This window comes from Alexandromys fortis, unplaced genomic scaffold (genome assembly GCF_014885135.2).
Source record: "Alexandromys fortis isolate MF-2015 unplaced genomic scaffold, M_Fortis_MF-2015_v1.1 scaffold_57, whole genome shotgun sequence".
NCBI lineage: Eukaryota > Metazoa > Chordata > Mammalia > Rodentia > Cricetidae > Alexandromys > Alexandromys fortis.
The window spans coordinates 705,116-721,638 of NW_026067941.1; the positions used below are offsets into that span (position 1 = coordinate 705,116).

Below are 16,523 nucleotides of genomic sequence, written 5' to 3' on the forward strand. Positions count from 1 at the left end.
ACGTTTCCTCCTTGGTGGCTTCAGTCCACCTGAGACCTATGAAAGCCACGGCCCAAGCCCAGACACCTCTTCCAGGATTACCAGTGTGACCTTCTCTGAGACTCGGGTCTCCTGCTCCCTGGAGTGACACAGGACACAGATAAGGTGGATGCAGGTGATTCACCTCAGTGTGGCCTTTCAGAGGATGCTACGTTCTGTGCCCAGCAAAGCTGAGAGGCTGGTTGGGAGGATGGGCAGCCCAGTGCTTGGCTATGTCCTTCTTGGAGTAGAGTGAGGAATGGCTTGCTTGCTAGCCAATTGAGTGTCATTGGCAAACATCCTGCTGTCTAAAGTAGGACGTTGTAGGTAAACTACTTCTAGGCTTTAGTGGCTAGGATTCTCTGTGCTCACATGGGTTTTGATCCATCTGTCTACTTTCACATCTTTAAATTCCCATTACTTTCCTCTCTCATTGAGTGTGTCTTGCATGCACTCACGAGCTCACATGCACACATATAATTCCGGGGCTGCCTGTGGGATTCCTTCTACACACAGCACAGTCCAGGTGAGTTTCTGTATCTAGCCTCCCTGCCCCCAGATTTCCCAACTGCTAATTCTGCACACAGTAGAAAATGATCCCATCATTGTCTCCAAACAACACTTATAGGCAGCTCAAATCCACACACTGTGCAAAGGCCACCCCATCCCCAGATCTCTTTAACCTAAGCAAAGATGCTGGCAGTCTAGAAAGTGTGTCCAAATCCCTCGTGGAAGGAGCATGACTTGGGGTACTGGTGAGTGCCTGGAAGATGACACCTTTATTTCTGAGACAACATGAAGGGAAACCGAATTCAATAAGGCCATGAATGTCCCCAAGTATCACTGCCTAGCTTCTTGAGTGAGTCACAAAGGCCTGTGCCACCTCCCTGAATCACCAGGCTCTGAGACCAAGGCCTGACATGGCTCTGAAAGGCTGTTTCCCCTTCATGCATTAGCTAAGGACAGCCAATGGCCTTTCTCATCCCAGCAGTGAGGGCTGGTTCTCTCTGGTCTTCAAGCAGAGAGTGGCCAACTATTTTTGTGAAGGGCCAGGCAGTAAATATTTCAGACTCCACAGGCCATATGGTCTCTGTCACAGTTACTCAAGTCTGTGCAGTCATGAGAACACAATACAACCAGTGAGTAGAGCCCTGTGCCAATAAAATTTTATTTATAAAAATTCAGGCAACCAGTCAGATATGGCCTTCGGGTCCCTAGTTTAAGTTTAGCCCCCTAGACTAGACTTGCCCCTGCCTCAGCCAGATCAGAGCACGTCTTTATTATGTTTTCACAAACTTCTCCAGTCCTGGGAGCCCTCCTGTCTGGAGCTGACTGTGGGGAGCACTGAGCAAGGGACAGGTGGACAATAAGATGCTGTGCTGTTAAGGTCATCTGTCAGGTAAGCCACAGGGACTAAGCCCGTTCTTTCTGACCCTAAGTGCTCACTCTATTTTTTATGCAGCTCAGAACAGTGGCTTCCCAGTGATTTCCAGGGGCCCTCACAGAAAGAACAGCCTCTGTGGGGCTTTCTCATCCTGATAAGTCCTCCAGGCTTGGAAGAGTGGACACAGTCAGGTGCCTGCAGCTCCTTCTCCACACTGTTACACCCTAGAGGTCCTGTAGTTTCTCAATACCTAGGAAAATCCTCCAAAGGTAGATACCCGGGAGGAGCCAGGGCTTGCCCCAGGTGAGCTACTGAACTGCTGGGCTCCCTGCCTGGGTTCTCCCTAGAGCAGGGTCACATGTCCTCTTTCATCTCCTGTGTCATTTTGCTTAGTATATTTGTATTGGGTGCTGGGGAAGAAGCAAGGAATAGGAACCAGGCTCTGCCTGGTTGAGTCTGTTATTTGAGAGGAACAAAGGCAAGAAGGTAAGGGCTGGGAAAAGGCCTCAGTCTTCCAGGTCACTGGGATCATAGGCCCAGGTCAGCATGTTTTGTCTCTTGGGCTCTTGAGAGCCGAGAAAGAGAAACTGAAGCCTAGAGGCAGGGGGGGGGCCAGAGGGGATGGGTCCTCCTACCTGACAATGCTCCACTCTGGCTCAATACGCACGATAGTGGGATCCTCCACATACTGAAAGACAAGGTCCTGTCGGATCCTGGCCCTGTCCACCTGCACGGTCACCTTCATGTCCAGCACCTCATCGGAAGACGTAGTATTGCAGATAATGTAGGTTGGCGAGCGCCTGGAGGGGAAGGCAGAAGCACGGGCCTTCAGGGTTGGGGTGGTCAGTCCCTTCCTAGATGCATCAGGTTTCACAGAAGTACGGGGTGGACACTGTCACAAATAGAAAGCTCACGAACCATGGACAAGGACCAACCTTTTTAAAGGCGCCTCTGAGCCCAGCTTCCAAAGATGCCTGGTCTTTAGACTGTCCTTAACCATAGCCCTCAGCCCAATTTTAGCAAAGATCTAGCTACACAAGTCTGCTGAGGTTCCTCCCTTCGTGTCTCGTCCTGGTTTGCCTGCTGTGAAAATCCTCTGAAGAGAGTTTGGCGAGAATCAGCCCCTTGCCACCTCCTCCCAGTAACTGAGTCCTGAACCCAGTTTTAGCCACGCTGGCTGCACTGGGGTTGAGCTCTGCCTCTGCCCTCTCAGGAGGCTCAGTCCTACGGCAGCTGCTTTGAGCAAAGTTATCCTAACCACCCTCATGGAGTAATGGCTTCTCGGATAGCAGAAAGGCAAGACTCTGAATCCGTCACAGTTCCTGTCATAATCTACTCTAGGAACATCTACCTGTCCCTGGGGACTTGGGCTCAGATTGGTTACATCTCCCACAGCACTCCTTGGATGGACTCCCTGTGGCCCCTACTCCAGGCTCCGGGCTAGTTAAGGTGCATTCCTTTGGGCTGCAGAGCCCAGCTGGGCAGAGGGAGGAAGGCTTCTGGCCCTTGTTGGCCTAGCCTTGGCCTTCGGCCATCACCTGCTTAGAGCACATGAGGTGCTCCTAGGCAGCTCCCAGCAGGAGAGGCACTGCCCCTTGAAGGGGCATCACATGCTGGTCCCAAGCTGGATGCTCAGTGGTACCCTCATCCTCTGCAAAGGCTACATCCTAGGACATCAGACTGAACTGTGGACAGCAGCGTGACACCTCCCCCACCTTCCAGGGAAGGCGGGTCTAACTTCCCCTGAAGAGAGGAAGAGTGACATATTTTGGAGGGACTTGTAAAAGTCAGTCTGGAAAAAGGGCAGTTTGTGTTCATCTCTATGGGATCCTGCATTTCCCTCCCAGGTGGCTTACCTGTCTGGACCCTCACTGGGCCCAGGAGTTACCTGTGGAAGAGGCATGGCTGGCTCCCGAACATCACCACCACATTGCTGCCTGCATTCAGGTTCGTGCCTGTGATGGTGACCTGTGTGCCCCCAGACATGGGTCCCCGACTGGGCTTCAGGTCTGCAAGAGTCAGGGTCTGCAGAGAAAAGGAGAGGACTGAGGCATGCTGGGATAGGTGGAGGAGGCTGGTTCAGGCCTCGGGCAGAGCCCCATGTCCTCTTGAAGAGCCGCCATCTAGCGCCATTTTGTATTCTTGTGTGAATAGAGCTCTCATCTCCGCATGAATTATAGCGGCCACGAGAGGTGTTGTGTGTGGCTTTTTTGTTTTTCGTGACAGCCTTTATCTCTAGTGATACAGACATATGTATATCTGTAATTATCCAGTCTATGATTTTTTTTTTAAATGGCTACTCTTATCTGTTTCACGGATGGGATTCAGAGGGCTTGGCTAAGTTCTCCAAGGTCACATGGAAAAAAAGTACTGCAGGTGAGACCTGACGCCAGCTCTGGTCTCCAGTCACTTCTTCGATAGACAGAGAAGGAGACCTGCCATTCCCAAAGGTCTCCCTGGGGAACCCCTCCAGTGACCAGAGCCTGGGGCCTATGAGGACTGAAGCTTTCAAGGCCTGTCAAGCCCCCTGCCCTGACTGGGGTAGGGGTGGGGGAGCAGAGTCCTAGACAGCAGGGGATTTGAAGTTGCAGTTTGTTCTTTCATTAGCATTTTAATGGAAAAACTTTCCCTGGTCCCAGGTGAGAAGCCTGTATCTGCATTTAAATGAAGATTTCTCTTTCTCTTCCCCCAGCCATAGCCCCTAAAAGAACTCTGTGCTGAGGTTGAACCCCCTGGGCTCACAGGCCAGGCATACTCTCTCTCAGGAGGCCTCCTTTGGGGGCCAACAAACTCACCCACCCTCCTTTAGGGGCTAGCAAACCCACCCCAGAGAAAGGCACACTGGGAGCATTCACGTGGAGACACTCATTGACCTTGACTCTATGTTCCTTGGCTAGGTTTGAAGTCCTGGCTTTGTGATTGAGCAGCCAAGGACCAGGGACCATTGGTATCATGCTGTGTGACTCTGGGCAAGATAGTAAACTCCTCTGGTCACACAATTGGGAAGTGAGCCCTAAAGTGGTTGTTATCTTCAGGGCCCATGATGGTTTTCTTGTTCAATAAACTATAGTCATAAGGTATTTCCAAAGTGTGTCTTGGCCCCACTGATGATACCCCCACCGTGAGTCTGTCTGCTGGGGTCCAGTGCCCCCGGGGCTATGGGGAAGATCCAGAGTCAAACCTGGGAAGGACCAGTGCTTGCCTGGTGGCAGTGGTGTTGATGTGGGAACTGGCTGGAAGAGGACTGCTCTGGGTGCGAGAGGGTGTTATGGAAACATGTTTTAGACTTGTGAGAAACTATTAATTATTCAAGTCATGCTTCATAAATATTTCACGGTGGGTTTGCACGGGAAATCAAAGTCTGAATTATTTGCCAGCTCTTCATTTGGCTCCACGAATGAACAGACTAGAAGGGAGGGGGAGAAGGAGCATTCCCAGCATGGAGACCTCCTGGGACAGAGCGGGTGGCGGGCCAGGCGCCTGATCTGGGCTCTGACATTCATGTGACTAACCCACACATCAGAGCCTGGGTTGATTTGCAGCAAGAAACCGAAGGAAACCCAAGTTTGTCCCTGAAGCAGGAAGAGTGGAGCAGAGGGTAAGGCCTGGGACAGGCAAGACTGCAAAATTAGTAAGGGAGGAAAACCTGTTAGCAAAGAGGAAGGCTGGGAACACCACCAGCAACTTGGGGTGACTCAGACTGTGGAGCCCCCAGTACAGGCACAGGGCACCAGTGTCTGTAGGTGATCCGTGCACTATTATAATACTAACACCCCCTCCTTCCATCTGTGGAGACTTGAGCCCCTGAGATACATGAAACTGGGAGGAGAATTAAAAGTAACAGAGCAGGTGTGAGAAAGCCCAAATGACCCCCAAAGCCTGTGAAATGAGACATAAAAGTCACACAGTGGGCTCTGGGCTCAGCTTGTAAACTTTCTTCCTGCCCCAGACAGCTTCTGCCCTTGAAAATGTATCATTTTCTAATCACCTACTTCTGCCTCTATCCACGCCTGTCCAACTCTTGGTTCCAGGACCTAAGGGTCTGGAAATCACTCTGGATGGACACCAAGAAAGGGCCCCAGCACACCCCAGAGCTTTAGAAACCCCCAGAGGAGTCTGGGGAAAGCTATCCCAGAACCCCATGGGAGAGGTGTCTTCTCCCCACAAACCTCTTAGCCGAGAGGAAGGCAATGAGGACTCCAGGCTACTCCGACGCATGATCAGGTGAGTCTGTTGTTTCCCTTGACCCTGTGCGACTCATGGCAACCTCTGCTTTTCATTTCCACTGGGAAATACCTAGCCTCCAAGATTCCACCCCTAAGTGAACACGGGGCAGAGGAAGGGGCTGAGGTCCCCAGCATTCCTCCTCCCTGAATTTCTACCCTAGAGGATATGTGGCACCAGGCCATTTCCTTAGAAGAACCCTTCAACTAGGAAAGTGATAGGTCATTGAGCAAAGGACCAGGGCGCTTGCCTTGTAGCAATTACTTTCATCGTTCCTCATGGCCTCTTTACTCCTACTGCCTCCCCCCCCCCTCCTCGTTCCCCTCTCCACTCCTGTCTTTGGGTGTGAGTCCATGGGTCAGTTTTATGCTAGGGGGAAACACTGGCCAGATAAGCTCTTCATAAAAGTCAGAGGCCCACTTGGACACACACTGCCTGCCCACTGCCCACTGCCTGAATACCCACACTAAAGTACACCTTATTTCATGGTAGACACTATCCTGCAGGCCTACCTGGGTATTCCTGAGTGGGAGGAGAAAAAAAAAAAACCATGCCAGCTGATAAACACTCATCAGAAAGAAGGAAGAAGAAGAAGCAGAAGGGAGGAAGGAGGGATGGAGGGATAAAGGAGGAAGACTTTCTAATGTCAGCCACATGGGCTCTCTGAAGATCTAAAGTGGGAAACGGAAGGATCGAGGCCAGGAGATTTTTTCCCCTTTCCCCACAGCTATGAGCCAGGCAGCTTTGCTTTGCAAGCCTGGACGGTTCAGGAGGGACTTGAGTAACTTGAGTGGTTGGGGTGAAATAGAGGAGGCCTATAGGTGGGACAAGCGAAAAGGAGATAAAGAAGGTCATGAGATATCAGTGGGTGGGTGGGAAAAGAAAACAGGCTGCTCGTGAGTGATAGCGTAAGGTCTAAAAGGGGGTAGGGGCAGATAGCGGGGCATAGTGGTGGGCGTGGTTAACATAGAAAATCGCACCACATGAGATGGGGAGTATATGATTATCACCATACCATGAACGACACACAAATATCATTCCCATTTTACAAATGAAGGAACTGAGGCACAGAAAAGTTAACCAGCTTGTGTGAGTTTTCCCACTTAGAAAGTAGCTGAGTCTGGGCACAATTCCCGGGAGTCACCCTGCTGCTTGACCACACAGGAGACACTGGGACCCAAGGGCCAAAAGAACTTCCTGGAGTTATACAAAAAGGCAGGGAATTTGGATCTAGGTCTCTGGGGCACCAGGCTATGTTCCTAATCTGTTCTCGTGGGGTTCCCATGAACACAGGTGATGGGTGGAGGCCCCGCTCTGCATTGGCAGCCCTAAGATTTGCTGCAGTCTGCACCCAGGCAGGCCAGTGGCATCCAGGACTCACCATGAAATAATAGAGCTGGGAGGAGCGGGCCATGAACTCAGGTCGGCACACAGCCACACAGATCTCCACGAAGCCTGCGTGCTGGCTGGGTTTGGCCTCTCCCATCTCACACACGATCCTATAGGAACAAAGGGGAGACTGCGTAAGCCTCAGGACTCCCAACCACGGTGTAGGCCCACAGCGACCCCAGAGAGGTTAGCTGATCTGCGTGAGTTCATCAAGTGATCCAGAACTTGAATCTGACCTTAGGCTCTCAAGTCTCTTCTTGGGAGTTCCTGCTCCCAGCATCTGGGATGCCTCAGTGATGTAAGTCTGCTCCCAGCTGTCCCAAGTTTTATGCCAGGAGAGGAGATGCTTCAGTGTGTATATATTGGTATAGTTACTAGTGCAGATGTGAGTGTGTGTGTGTGTATTCTCCATCTCACAAATGAAGAAACTGAGACACAGAAGAGTTAGGCAGTTTACCTACATATTTGTATGTTTAACATCATGGTATCAAAACTATGGACTCAACCAACCATAGATCAAAAATACTACAAAATAGATCACTATCTGTATTGTCTAAGTTCAACTCCTTTTTTTTTCTTTTTAAAAATGATGCACTTATTTTTATCTTATATGCATGACTTTATGCCTATATATATGTCTGTGTACCACATGCATGTCTGGCTCCCATGGAGGTAAGAAAAGGGCATGAGATCTCCTAGAACTGGAGTTAAAGATGATTTTAAGATTCCAGGTCAGTGCTGGGAACCGACCTGGGTTCTCTGCAAGAGCAGCCAGTGATCCTAACCACTGAGCCATCTCTCCAGTGCCCAGACTTATTTTTTCTTATGAGTCCCTGGACAATACAATAGAATGTCCATTCATCTAATCTTTCTGTTGAATTGGGTATAAGTAATGGAGAGAGGTTTAAAGTATGCACTAGGATGCTTGCAGGTTGCCTGCAAGGACTCTACTATTTTACAGAAGTCACCTGAACATCATGAATTGGGTATCTTCAGAAGGTCTTAGAACCAATCCCCTAAGGGTACTAAGAAGATACCGTTTACATACTAGCACATATACCTAAACATGTACACATATTCTATATGCATGTACAAAACATGAATGTTGAGACAAACATTTATGATCATGTACAACTTTGTATATTTATATGCATAAACACATATTTTAAAAGATACACTAAAATGTAGCATAAGCGCTGCTCTAAATACCAGTTTGTATTTAGCAACATTTCATGTGCTTTCATCGAGCCTCTACATGCATCTACTTTATTCTTCCTAACAGCTTTGTAATATTATATGCTTGTTTAAACCACCATTTTGGTAATAATCTTCCTATAATTTTGATAGGCATGTAAATATTCTGATCTTTCTCCTGCTTCAAAAGACAACAAACAAATAAAACAGCCAAATAGGCAACATACAAATACTTAAATATCATGTGTTTATTAGAACAGACTCCGCAGGAGGGAATGCACTGACTAAACAGTTTATTTAACATTAATAGGGCCCAATAATGTTTCCTAAAAGCTGTACCAATCTGCATTTGTATCAGTGGTCCACTACTCTAGCTAAGACTATATATAGTCACAATCCTTTGAAAGTTTTTCCAATATACAGAAGTCCAGTGGTTAATATAGAGGATGCATGTGCTCATGTGTCTTTTCTCTTTTTATATACTGCCTTCCTTTAATGTCTCTATTAGAGACCTCTCTATATTATGCTGACCAATTGTCTTTCTGTGAACCCTTCTTGACTAGGCATATTTTTATTTGTGGTAAATACTGCAATTATTTTCTTCTTGATTGTCCACTTGCTACCGGCCCTTTAACTTGGTTTTCAGAATATTCTGCCGCACTAGCTTGCGAAAGCATCTATGTGGGTAAATATGTCAATGCTTTACTTTTCCATTTCTACCTTTTGAGTCCCGTGGAGTTTGTTTGTTTAGTTGGTTTTGGTGCAGTTTTATCTTTCATGGTGCTGGGGAGCAAACCCAGGGCTTGGCAAATGTCACATGAGCACTCTGTCACCGAGCCATATCCCTAGCCCTGTAGTTTCTGTGTCTTGTGTTTCTGAAAAAGAAGTACCGAGGAAAGGTAGGTGTGTGTGTGTGTGTGTTCTGTATAGACAGCATAATAAACACTTATTTTCTTCCACAAAATTAATTCAAAGCTGTATTCTGTTTGGTCACCTGTGTATGTGCACATATGATACCTTGACTAGGTGCCCGTCTGTGATTCACTTTAACTTACAAGATCCAGCTTTATAAGGGTATCAAAGTGATTTATAAGTCTGTCAACTCTTGCCTACAATTTCATACTTTGAATTTTGATCTTTTCTTGAGCTAGCCACATATTCTATGATGTTCTCTGTGATGCTGGCCGGTGGCAGAAAGCTTCAGGCCCTTGTGTGCCAGGGACCACAAGAAGAAACAACATTGGTAGCTGGTTAGGAATATATTAACAGTTTCAGCTTATGCTGTTTCAGCTTATGAAGGCTTGGTTTATCAAGACACAGTGCCAAGGGCTGGGAATGCATTTCAGTGAGAGAACACTTGCCTGGCAGTGCACATGGTCCTGGATTCGGTCCCTACCATGTCCAAAAGAGATGTAAGGTCGAGGGACATCTGTACAATAACTTTTTGAACTAATAAACCCCCTACTTTTAGATGTATCATTGCTTCGGAATTGTTTCTATTATAAATAAAACAGAGATAAGCATTGTTAAATATTTTTGCTAGTCTGGTTGTTTAGGGAATGTTCTAGAAGCATATTAGACAGACTTAAAGACTATGGGGGTGGGGTGGTACTGGGGATTGAACCTGAGGTCAAGTGTTCTACCACTGAGCTACATCTCAGTTTCATTTCTCTTTTTCTTTCTCTTTCTTGATTTTGAGACATAGTCTCACTTAGCTGCCCAGGCTAGCCTAAACTCACTCACTCTAGCCCAGGCAGGACTTGAATACGAGCTGCTCCTGCCTCAGCCTCCCATGTAGCTGGAATTGCAGAACTGTATATAAAGTGCCAGCTAAGACTTCTGGTTTTTGTTCTTGTTGGTTCTTTTGGGAGAGCACATGACATGATTGTATGTATTTGGTATAAGCATGTGATACATGCACGTGAGTGGGTGGGTGGGTATGCACACACAGCCAGAGCAGGGCAGTAGGTGGGGGTTTTACACCACTATCCTCCCCTTACTGCCTGGACAGCATCCATCCCTGAACCAGAAGCTTACCCTCTCAGTTAGGTGAGCTCCCTGGAGCTGCCTGTTGGTCCCTCAGTGCTGGTGTTACAGGCACATGCAGCCATATGGAGCTTCCAGCTAAGACTTTTTTAATCTACACATCCAAATGCCTTCCTGAAAGTTGGTCCCAGTTTCCCCACCACCACAAGTAAATGAGCCAATTGCACCTGGTGCTTATTTTTATTTTTGTTTTTATTGAGACAGCATCTCATGTAGTCCAGGCTAACCTCAAACTCACTATGCAGTTGAGGATGCCTGACCTTGAACTTCTGATCTTTCTGTCTTTACCCATCTAGTCCTGGGACTACACCTGTGTCTGCCTCGCTGGGGATAGAACTCAGGGCTTTCTGTGAGCTAGACAAGCGCCCTACCCACTGAGCTCCATCTCTGGCCTCTGGAGTTTTAACCTTTGAAAAGTGTTCTCCATTGCCGTCATTTGCAATTTCATTTCTCATATGGGTTTTTGGTTCTTTGTGCATCGCGTGAATTATACATTCATGGCTCTTTGCTCATTTTGTGATAACTGCCTTTTATTTATAAAGCCTCTTTATCTGTTAAGAAAAAGGTGTCTATTAACCATATTCCCAGCTCTTCGTTCACCTTTATTTTTCTCACACTGATTTCTGATGTATACGTTTTTGAGTTTTATATACTCAAACCCCCTAATCTTTTCTTTATGTTTCATTTTCCAGCTCATGCTCGAAACATCTTCCCCTTCATGAAATCAAATGAGTTTGCACCTGCATTTCCTTCTAATCTCTCAGCTTCATTTCTGTGCCCCTAACTCTTTAATCTACCTGGAATTTATTCGGGTGTGTAATGTGAACTAAGGATCCGATCTTCTTCTTCTCCCGGCTTTACCCAGCACCATTTGCAAAGGATCTTTGCTTTCCTTGTTGATTTGAACTGTCACCCTCATCACACACTGAATTTTCGTGTGTCAGGATGCTTGCCCCGAGCATTCTCTATCACTCCGTGGATCTAACTGATACTGCGGGGCTTTCATCATCGGGCTTTACAGTAACACTGCTGACGCCTGCTCTGTGGCCGGGGCTGTAAGCTCCCCCACATTGTGCCCTATCAGCATGTAAAGCTGGCTCTGCTGTGATTTCAGAAAATTCTCACAAAAGTGTAGGTGCAACGGATAGATGTTTGGGTCACTAAGCAATGGTCAATGAGGGGGCTGATTCCAAGTCACTGTGGACTCTTCTGTTCTACAGATGTTGTGGGATCGCCCTGATGGAACTCAGGAGGAATTGGCACATGCACCATCTCTGTGGTTCTGAATCCTCCGGTCCAGCAAGGAGAAGTGCAGGGCACTGCCAGGCCTAAGGGAGACCCTGCCAGCAGCCCCCGTGGAATGTTCACAGGACAACTGATAATGTTATAGTCTGGGTGGCACAGGATGGAATGCAGATTCCACTGCGCTGGCCATCATTCCATAGCTGTGTTTGCTGGGCTGGGAAGGGGTGTTTGCTTATTGACCAGACAATGCACGGCTCACTGGATCTCCTCCACTAGGTGGGTTAAGGGTCAAGGTCATCTGTTGAATGACCCTTTTGCGCAGGGTTCGCAAAGAGAAAATTTAGCCAAAGAACTCACAGGCCTGAGAATAAGTATGAGATTTCATTTTCAGCCTCCGCGTAGGATAGCCCAGGGCTAGCTTACCTGTGGGGAAGCTCATGGGGAGTTAGAGACAATAGAGGGAATTGAATTCACACTCCCTGGAAGACTTTAATTTTGCTCTTTCTCACCTCTTTCTCTCTGTACCCTCCCCCCAGTAGTCAGCAGTGGCTTTACTTGCCCCCCCCCCATTATTTCCCATCCTTGTCTCTAGCTCCCTAGTACAGCACCTCAGAAGTACACAAGGCAAAGAGCTGAGGGTTACCTGTAGTCACCCTAAAATGTTAGTTGTATCCTAAGCCCTCCCCTCCAACCTGGCTCTGAGTTTGCCATTAATCAATCAGTTCTTACTCTGCAAGTCCCAAATCTGAGCCATTTGAGCCTTCACATGGCACCACCAATGGGAAATTTTATACCAAGAAACTTTATTTTGATGATTATTTAAAATACTATATAAAGTCATCTTTGGGCTATGTGTATAAGGTGTATATGAGACACAAATGAATTTTGTTAGACTTAGGGCCCATCCTCAGGATATCTCATTATGTCTATTCAAACATTCTAAAGTCTGAAGAAAAAAAAAATCCCCAATCCAAAACACTTCTGGTCCCAAGTATTGTGATTGTGGCTAAAGTGCATCTCAAGCCTGTGCTACCACGTCCCCCCTTCCCCTTTGGTTGCCTCCACATCCCAGGAGGCTCTCACTTACTGTTCTGCAGGGATGTAGCCATCCACCAAGGGAGTGCATTCCACACCAGCCACCTTGACATGGGAAGCAATGTCCCGGAATTCCAAGCCCAGGTTCTCCCCTCGGATGGTGACCTTGGTGCCCCCTTCCCGAGGGCCCGTCACTGGGATGATCTGCAGAGAAGAGAGAGGTGATCCTTCATCCCCCAAGAAGCACCACTGCCTTCTTGCTACAGAGAGGACATGGCCCTTTATGCTTCTGTGCATACGTCTTCAGCAGGTGCAGAAGGCATGTGGCTGTCAATGGGTGGTATCCTTGGGTAAAGAGGTCTGTGTTTCTCTGTGGCCCTGAGGTCCATGTTCAAAGCCCTTGGTCTATCTTCCTCTCTCATAGAAGAAGAGAATATGACTGCAGAGAAGATCAGGATGGACTTTTGGCATCCAATACAACCCTCTTATCTGCCAAGAACCACTTGTACCAAGGACCATCGCATCCACTTCCCACACCAAATGTCTAGTCTGCATAATCACAGGTTGCTTCTCTTCACTGAAAGTCCAAGGCACCTGTCATACTCCTTCTGTGACAATCACTATTCAGGTTGAGTTCCCCACTCTCCCACCCAGCCCCTTTTGACCTTAAGTCTCCAAGAGCCAGAGTTGTCTACAGTTGCCCCTGCCCGCTTTCTTGTCAGTGGCAGCATCTCTCTTTAAAGCGTTTGGCAATACCATTTATTTACCTTCCTTGTTGGCTTGGTTGCCATGGCAGAAGTTTGAATTCAGACTTTACACCGGTCAGAGTGACTGTCCTCTCCTCCAGAGATGTCACCGTGGATGTTAACACTCATAATTAGAAGGCAGGAAGCTGTCAACTAGGACCTGGCTTACTTTGTGGTACGGACTGTGGACATCTAATTGTTACTTCCCACAGTAAGACCTTCTTCCGTTCCTGGTTCTCAGAGCACTACACCTGAAGTGAGGTCCCTGAGGAAGAATCTGAGCGGCAAGTCTCTAGTTTTTTTCTAGAATGTTCCACTACCCCATTCTGAAAGGGTTACACATGGGACACTTTCCTGGATGGCTGGTAAAGTTGGAAGAACCAAAGGCACTAGACTGGGCTGCCCTAGTGGCAGTTTTTCTAGGGGGAGACTGTTCATTAATCAAAGACCAGCAACTTCTGTCCTCTTACGTATCCTTTATGGACACATGCGTTTGTGAGCAAGCTTATGGTGTGTTAGTTTATGTGAACATGTTCCCATCACAGTCGAAAACAGCTTCAGTGCAGAAATGGGCCCATTTCTGCTCAGGTGAGGTGGGCAGATGTGTGGAAGGCAGGGGGAGAGTGTTTAGGTTCTCCCCCAATGCTCGCCCAGATGGCGAGTCCCCAGTGCATCCCTAACACTCGGTGGGGGTGCCAGCACGAAGTTCCAGCCCTGGCTTGCCATCCTGTAAGAGGGGTTATCTTTGGACTGGTCCATGGTCCCCTGGAGGGGTGGTGCCAGGTTGGAGGCAGTGAGTCGCCCCTACCCTAGGGAGATTGTTTAATTTGTCACCTCTTCCTATGATTTTCTTGGAACCAGGCCAAGAAGAAAGCAAATATAGCTGATAGGTTTGAGTGCATTGTGAGCCGCCATGTGCCACAGCCCCAGGGATGGGTAGCTGGTAGCAGCATGAGGGCAGTGACTCTACAGAGGAGGTTCAGGGTTGGGAAAGGGCTGGGAGAGAGAGGTAGGGATGTGGGAAAGTAGGTTGGAGGGCATTTGTCTGCTCCTTCCCAGTTCTCTAGCCCAGAAGCCACCATAGACAACGGAGTGAACTGGGGGCTCAGGGAAGTCCCAGTTTTGAGATTACCATCACCAGGAATGCCAAAGATGAAAGGTCTCCGGTGAGGGATGCATTTGGAAGGCCACCCAGAGGTGGCTGAGGGGGTGCTGTCATAGTAGTCAATACTGTTTCTGCTCAGACCCACCCCAGTGGCACAGTTTGTAAGGAGTGCATGTCCCATCACTGTGTGAAGAAGAACGTGAATCTAGGACTCGGAATTTGGGAGGCACACTTCTTTGTTAATACTCTAGCTACTGTGGTTCTGACACTACTCTCTCTGGTAAAGGAAGATAATAACCTTGGCCTTCACAGGTGTGAAGGGTTGAACTGTGCTCACCACCTCACCCCTGCCACTTCATAGGTGGAGGTCCTAACTCTGCTCTTTCCTCCATTCATATGGGGGGGGGGTCCTAACTATGATCCTCCCTCCATTCATAGGGGGAGGTCCTAACTCTGCTCCTCTCTCCATTCATATGCTTCTCCCTCCATTCATAGGTGGAGGTTCTAATTAATTTTATGACTTAGTTACTTTTCTTGTTTTTATGAGCAATACCTCAGAGAAGCAACTTACAGGGGAAAATAATCAATTTTGGCTGATGGTTACAGAGGTTAGATCTATTATGGTGGGGAAGGCATTGCAGAGGGCTTGATCTCTGGTAGCAGGAGCATGTGGCAGCTGCTTATGGCACGGCATTGTCCATGAAGCAGAGAATTCAGAAGGAAGCTGGGCTCTAAATCTCAATGTGTATCCTCTAGGGACCCATGTCCCCCAGCTTGGTTCCACTTCCTAAAAGGTTTACAGTCTCCTAAAACATAACCACCACCTGGGGACCGAGTGTCCAAACACAGGAGCCTGCGAAAGACATTTCATATTCAAACCACAATATCCCAGTACCTCAGAATGTAACTTTAGGCAGCAATAAGTCTTTACAGAGACCATTAAGCATAAAGGAGGTCATTAGTATAGGCTTTAACCCTTGTGATCATTGTGCTAGAGAGAGAGAGAGAGAGAGAGAGAGAGAGAGAGAGAGAGAGAGAGAGAACCAGAACACATGGAGATGTGCATAGAGGGAGACATGAAGGGGGCACAGTTGACATATAACCTCCTTTGGAAGCAACCAATCCTGCCAATGTCCTGATCTTGAACTCCTGCCTCCAGGATAGTGATACTTTAAGCTATGTGGTTTGTGATGCTTGATTACAAAACCCCAGGAGCCCAATATAACAGGGCTTATGTGCCTACTAACCAGGGATGTGAAGGGACTATGCAGACTCCAAAGCACTTCACATATCCACAGTCTAGGACCATGGTCACCATTGCTCAACATGGAATGGAAACATTAGCAAAACTGAGCAAAGCTGGGTGTGTCCTCCTGATTGACAGATGCATATATAGCTGCTTACTTCCTCCTCTTTCCCCTCTTCCCCATCAACCTCATTTTCATAATGAGCATCCTCCAAATCCAAGAGATAGTAAGCACCTACTGTGTGCTAAGCCCTGTTCCTGGGGTGATGGGAGGATTATTTTAGGTGGGATCCTAATGTTGGGGAATAGACAACAGGAGACTTGCATTTCTCTTCCATTTTAAGAAGAGAGCAAGGATCTGAAGCCTGGTGGAAGAATACCTTAGGAAAGCCACCTCACCCCAGTCAGAAGTGTAGAATGGGCAGGAGACAGAACTGCCCATATAAACCCCAGGGGCAGTAGTTCCCTGATGCATTTTAACGATGATGAGTAAGAAGGATGTGGAGGAGGCTAGTGAGCTTCTCAGGGGTGCTACAGATGCTGAGAAAGTACTTGGTTGATAGGATACCTCCAAACCAATCCCTGAAATCCCCTGTGGGACAGTAGGTGCTTGCACTCACTGCATAGGTGAGGCTGACAGAGCCCTGCACAGTCCCGGCTGTGCCCCCACCAGCTAAATGTTTTGCTCTGCCCCGTTACCCCCTATTCTCCACAGTTAGATTCTGAAACTCCATGCAGATTTATTTCTAATTGTATAGCTTAGGTCTTATTGGGGCAAGTTCTGAGGTCTCTTTGTTGGGCTCTGGCCCCTAGATCTAGTGCAGCTTCCAGTGAAACTTCTAGTGACCAACTTCTAGTGAAGCCATTGTTGATAAAGCTCACAGCCTTGTC

The 16,523-nt window shown here is 47.8% G+C and overlaps 1 protein-coding gene across 3 annotated transcripts in view; it reads right to left on the reverse strand.

Annotated features, from left to right (window-relative positions):
• The window catches only part of Plxna4 (plexin A4), a 450,745-nt gene that overhangs the window by 52,622 nt on the left and 381,600 nt on the right, over positions 1 to 16,523 (reverse strand). For all 3 annotated transcript variants that reach the window (XM_050147953.1, XM_050147954.1, XM_050147955.1), the window contains 4 exons: positions 12,588 to 12,739; positions 7,008 to 7,125; positions 3,291 to 3,427; positions 2,038 to 2,202 (listed from right to left, as the gene is read on the reverse strand). In XM_050147953.1, the coding sequence (XP_050003910.1) occupies positions 2,038 to 2,202; positions 3,291 to 3,427; positions 7,008 to 7,125; positions 12,588 to 12,739 (572 nt within the window). The remainder of the gene's footprint in view (positions 1 to 2,037; positions 2,203 to 3,290; positions 3,428 to 7,007; positions 7,126 to 12,587; positions 12,740 to 16,523) is intronic.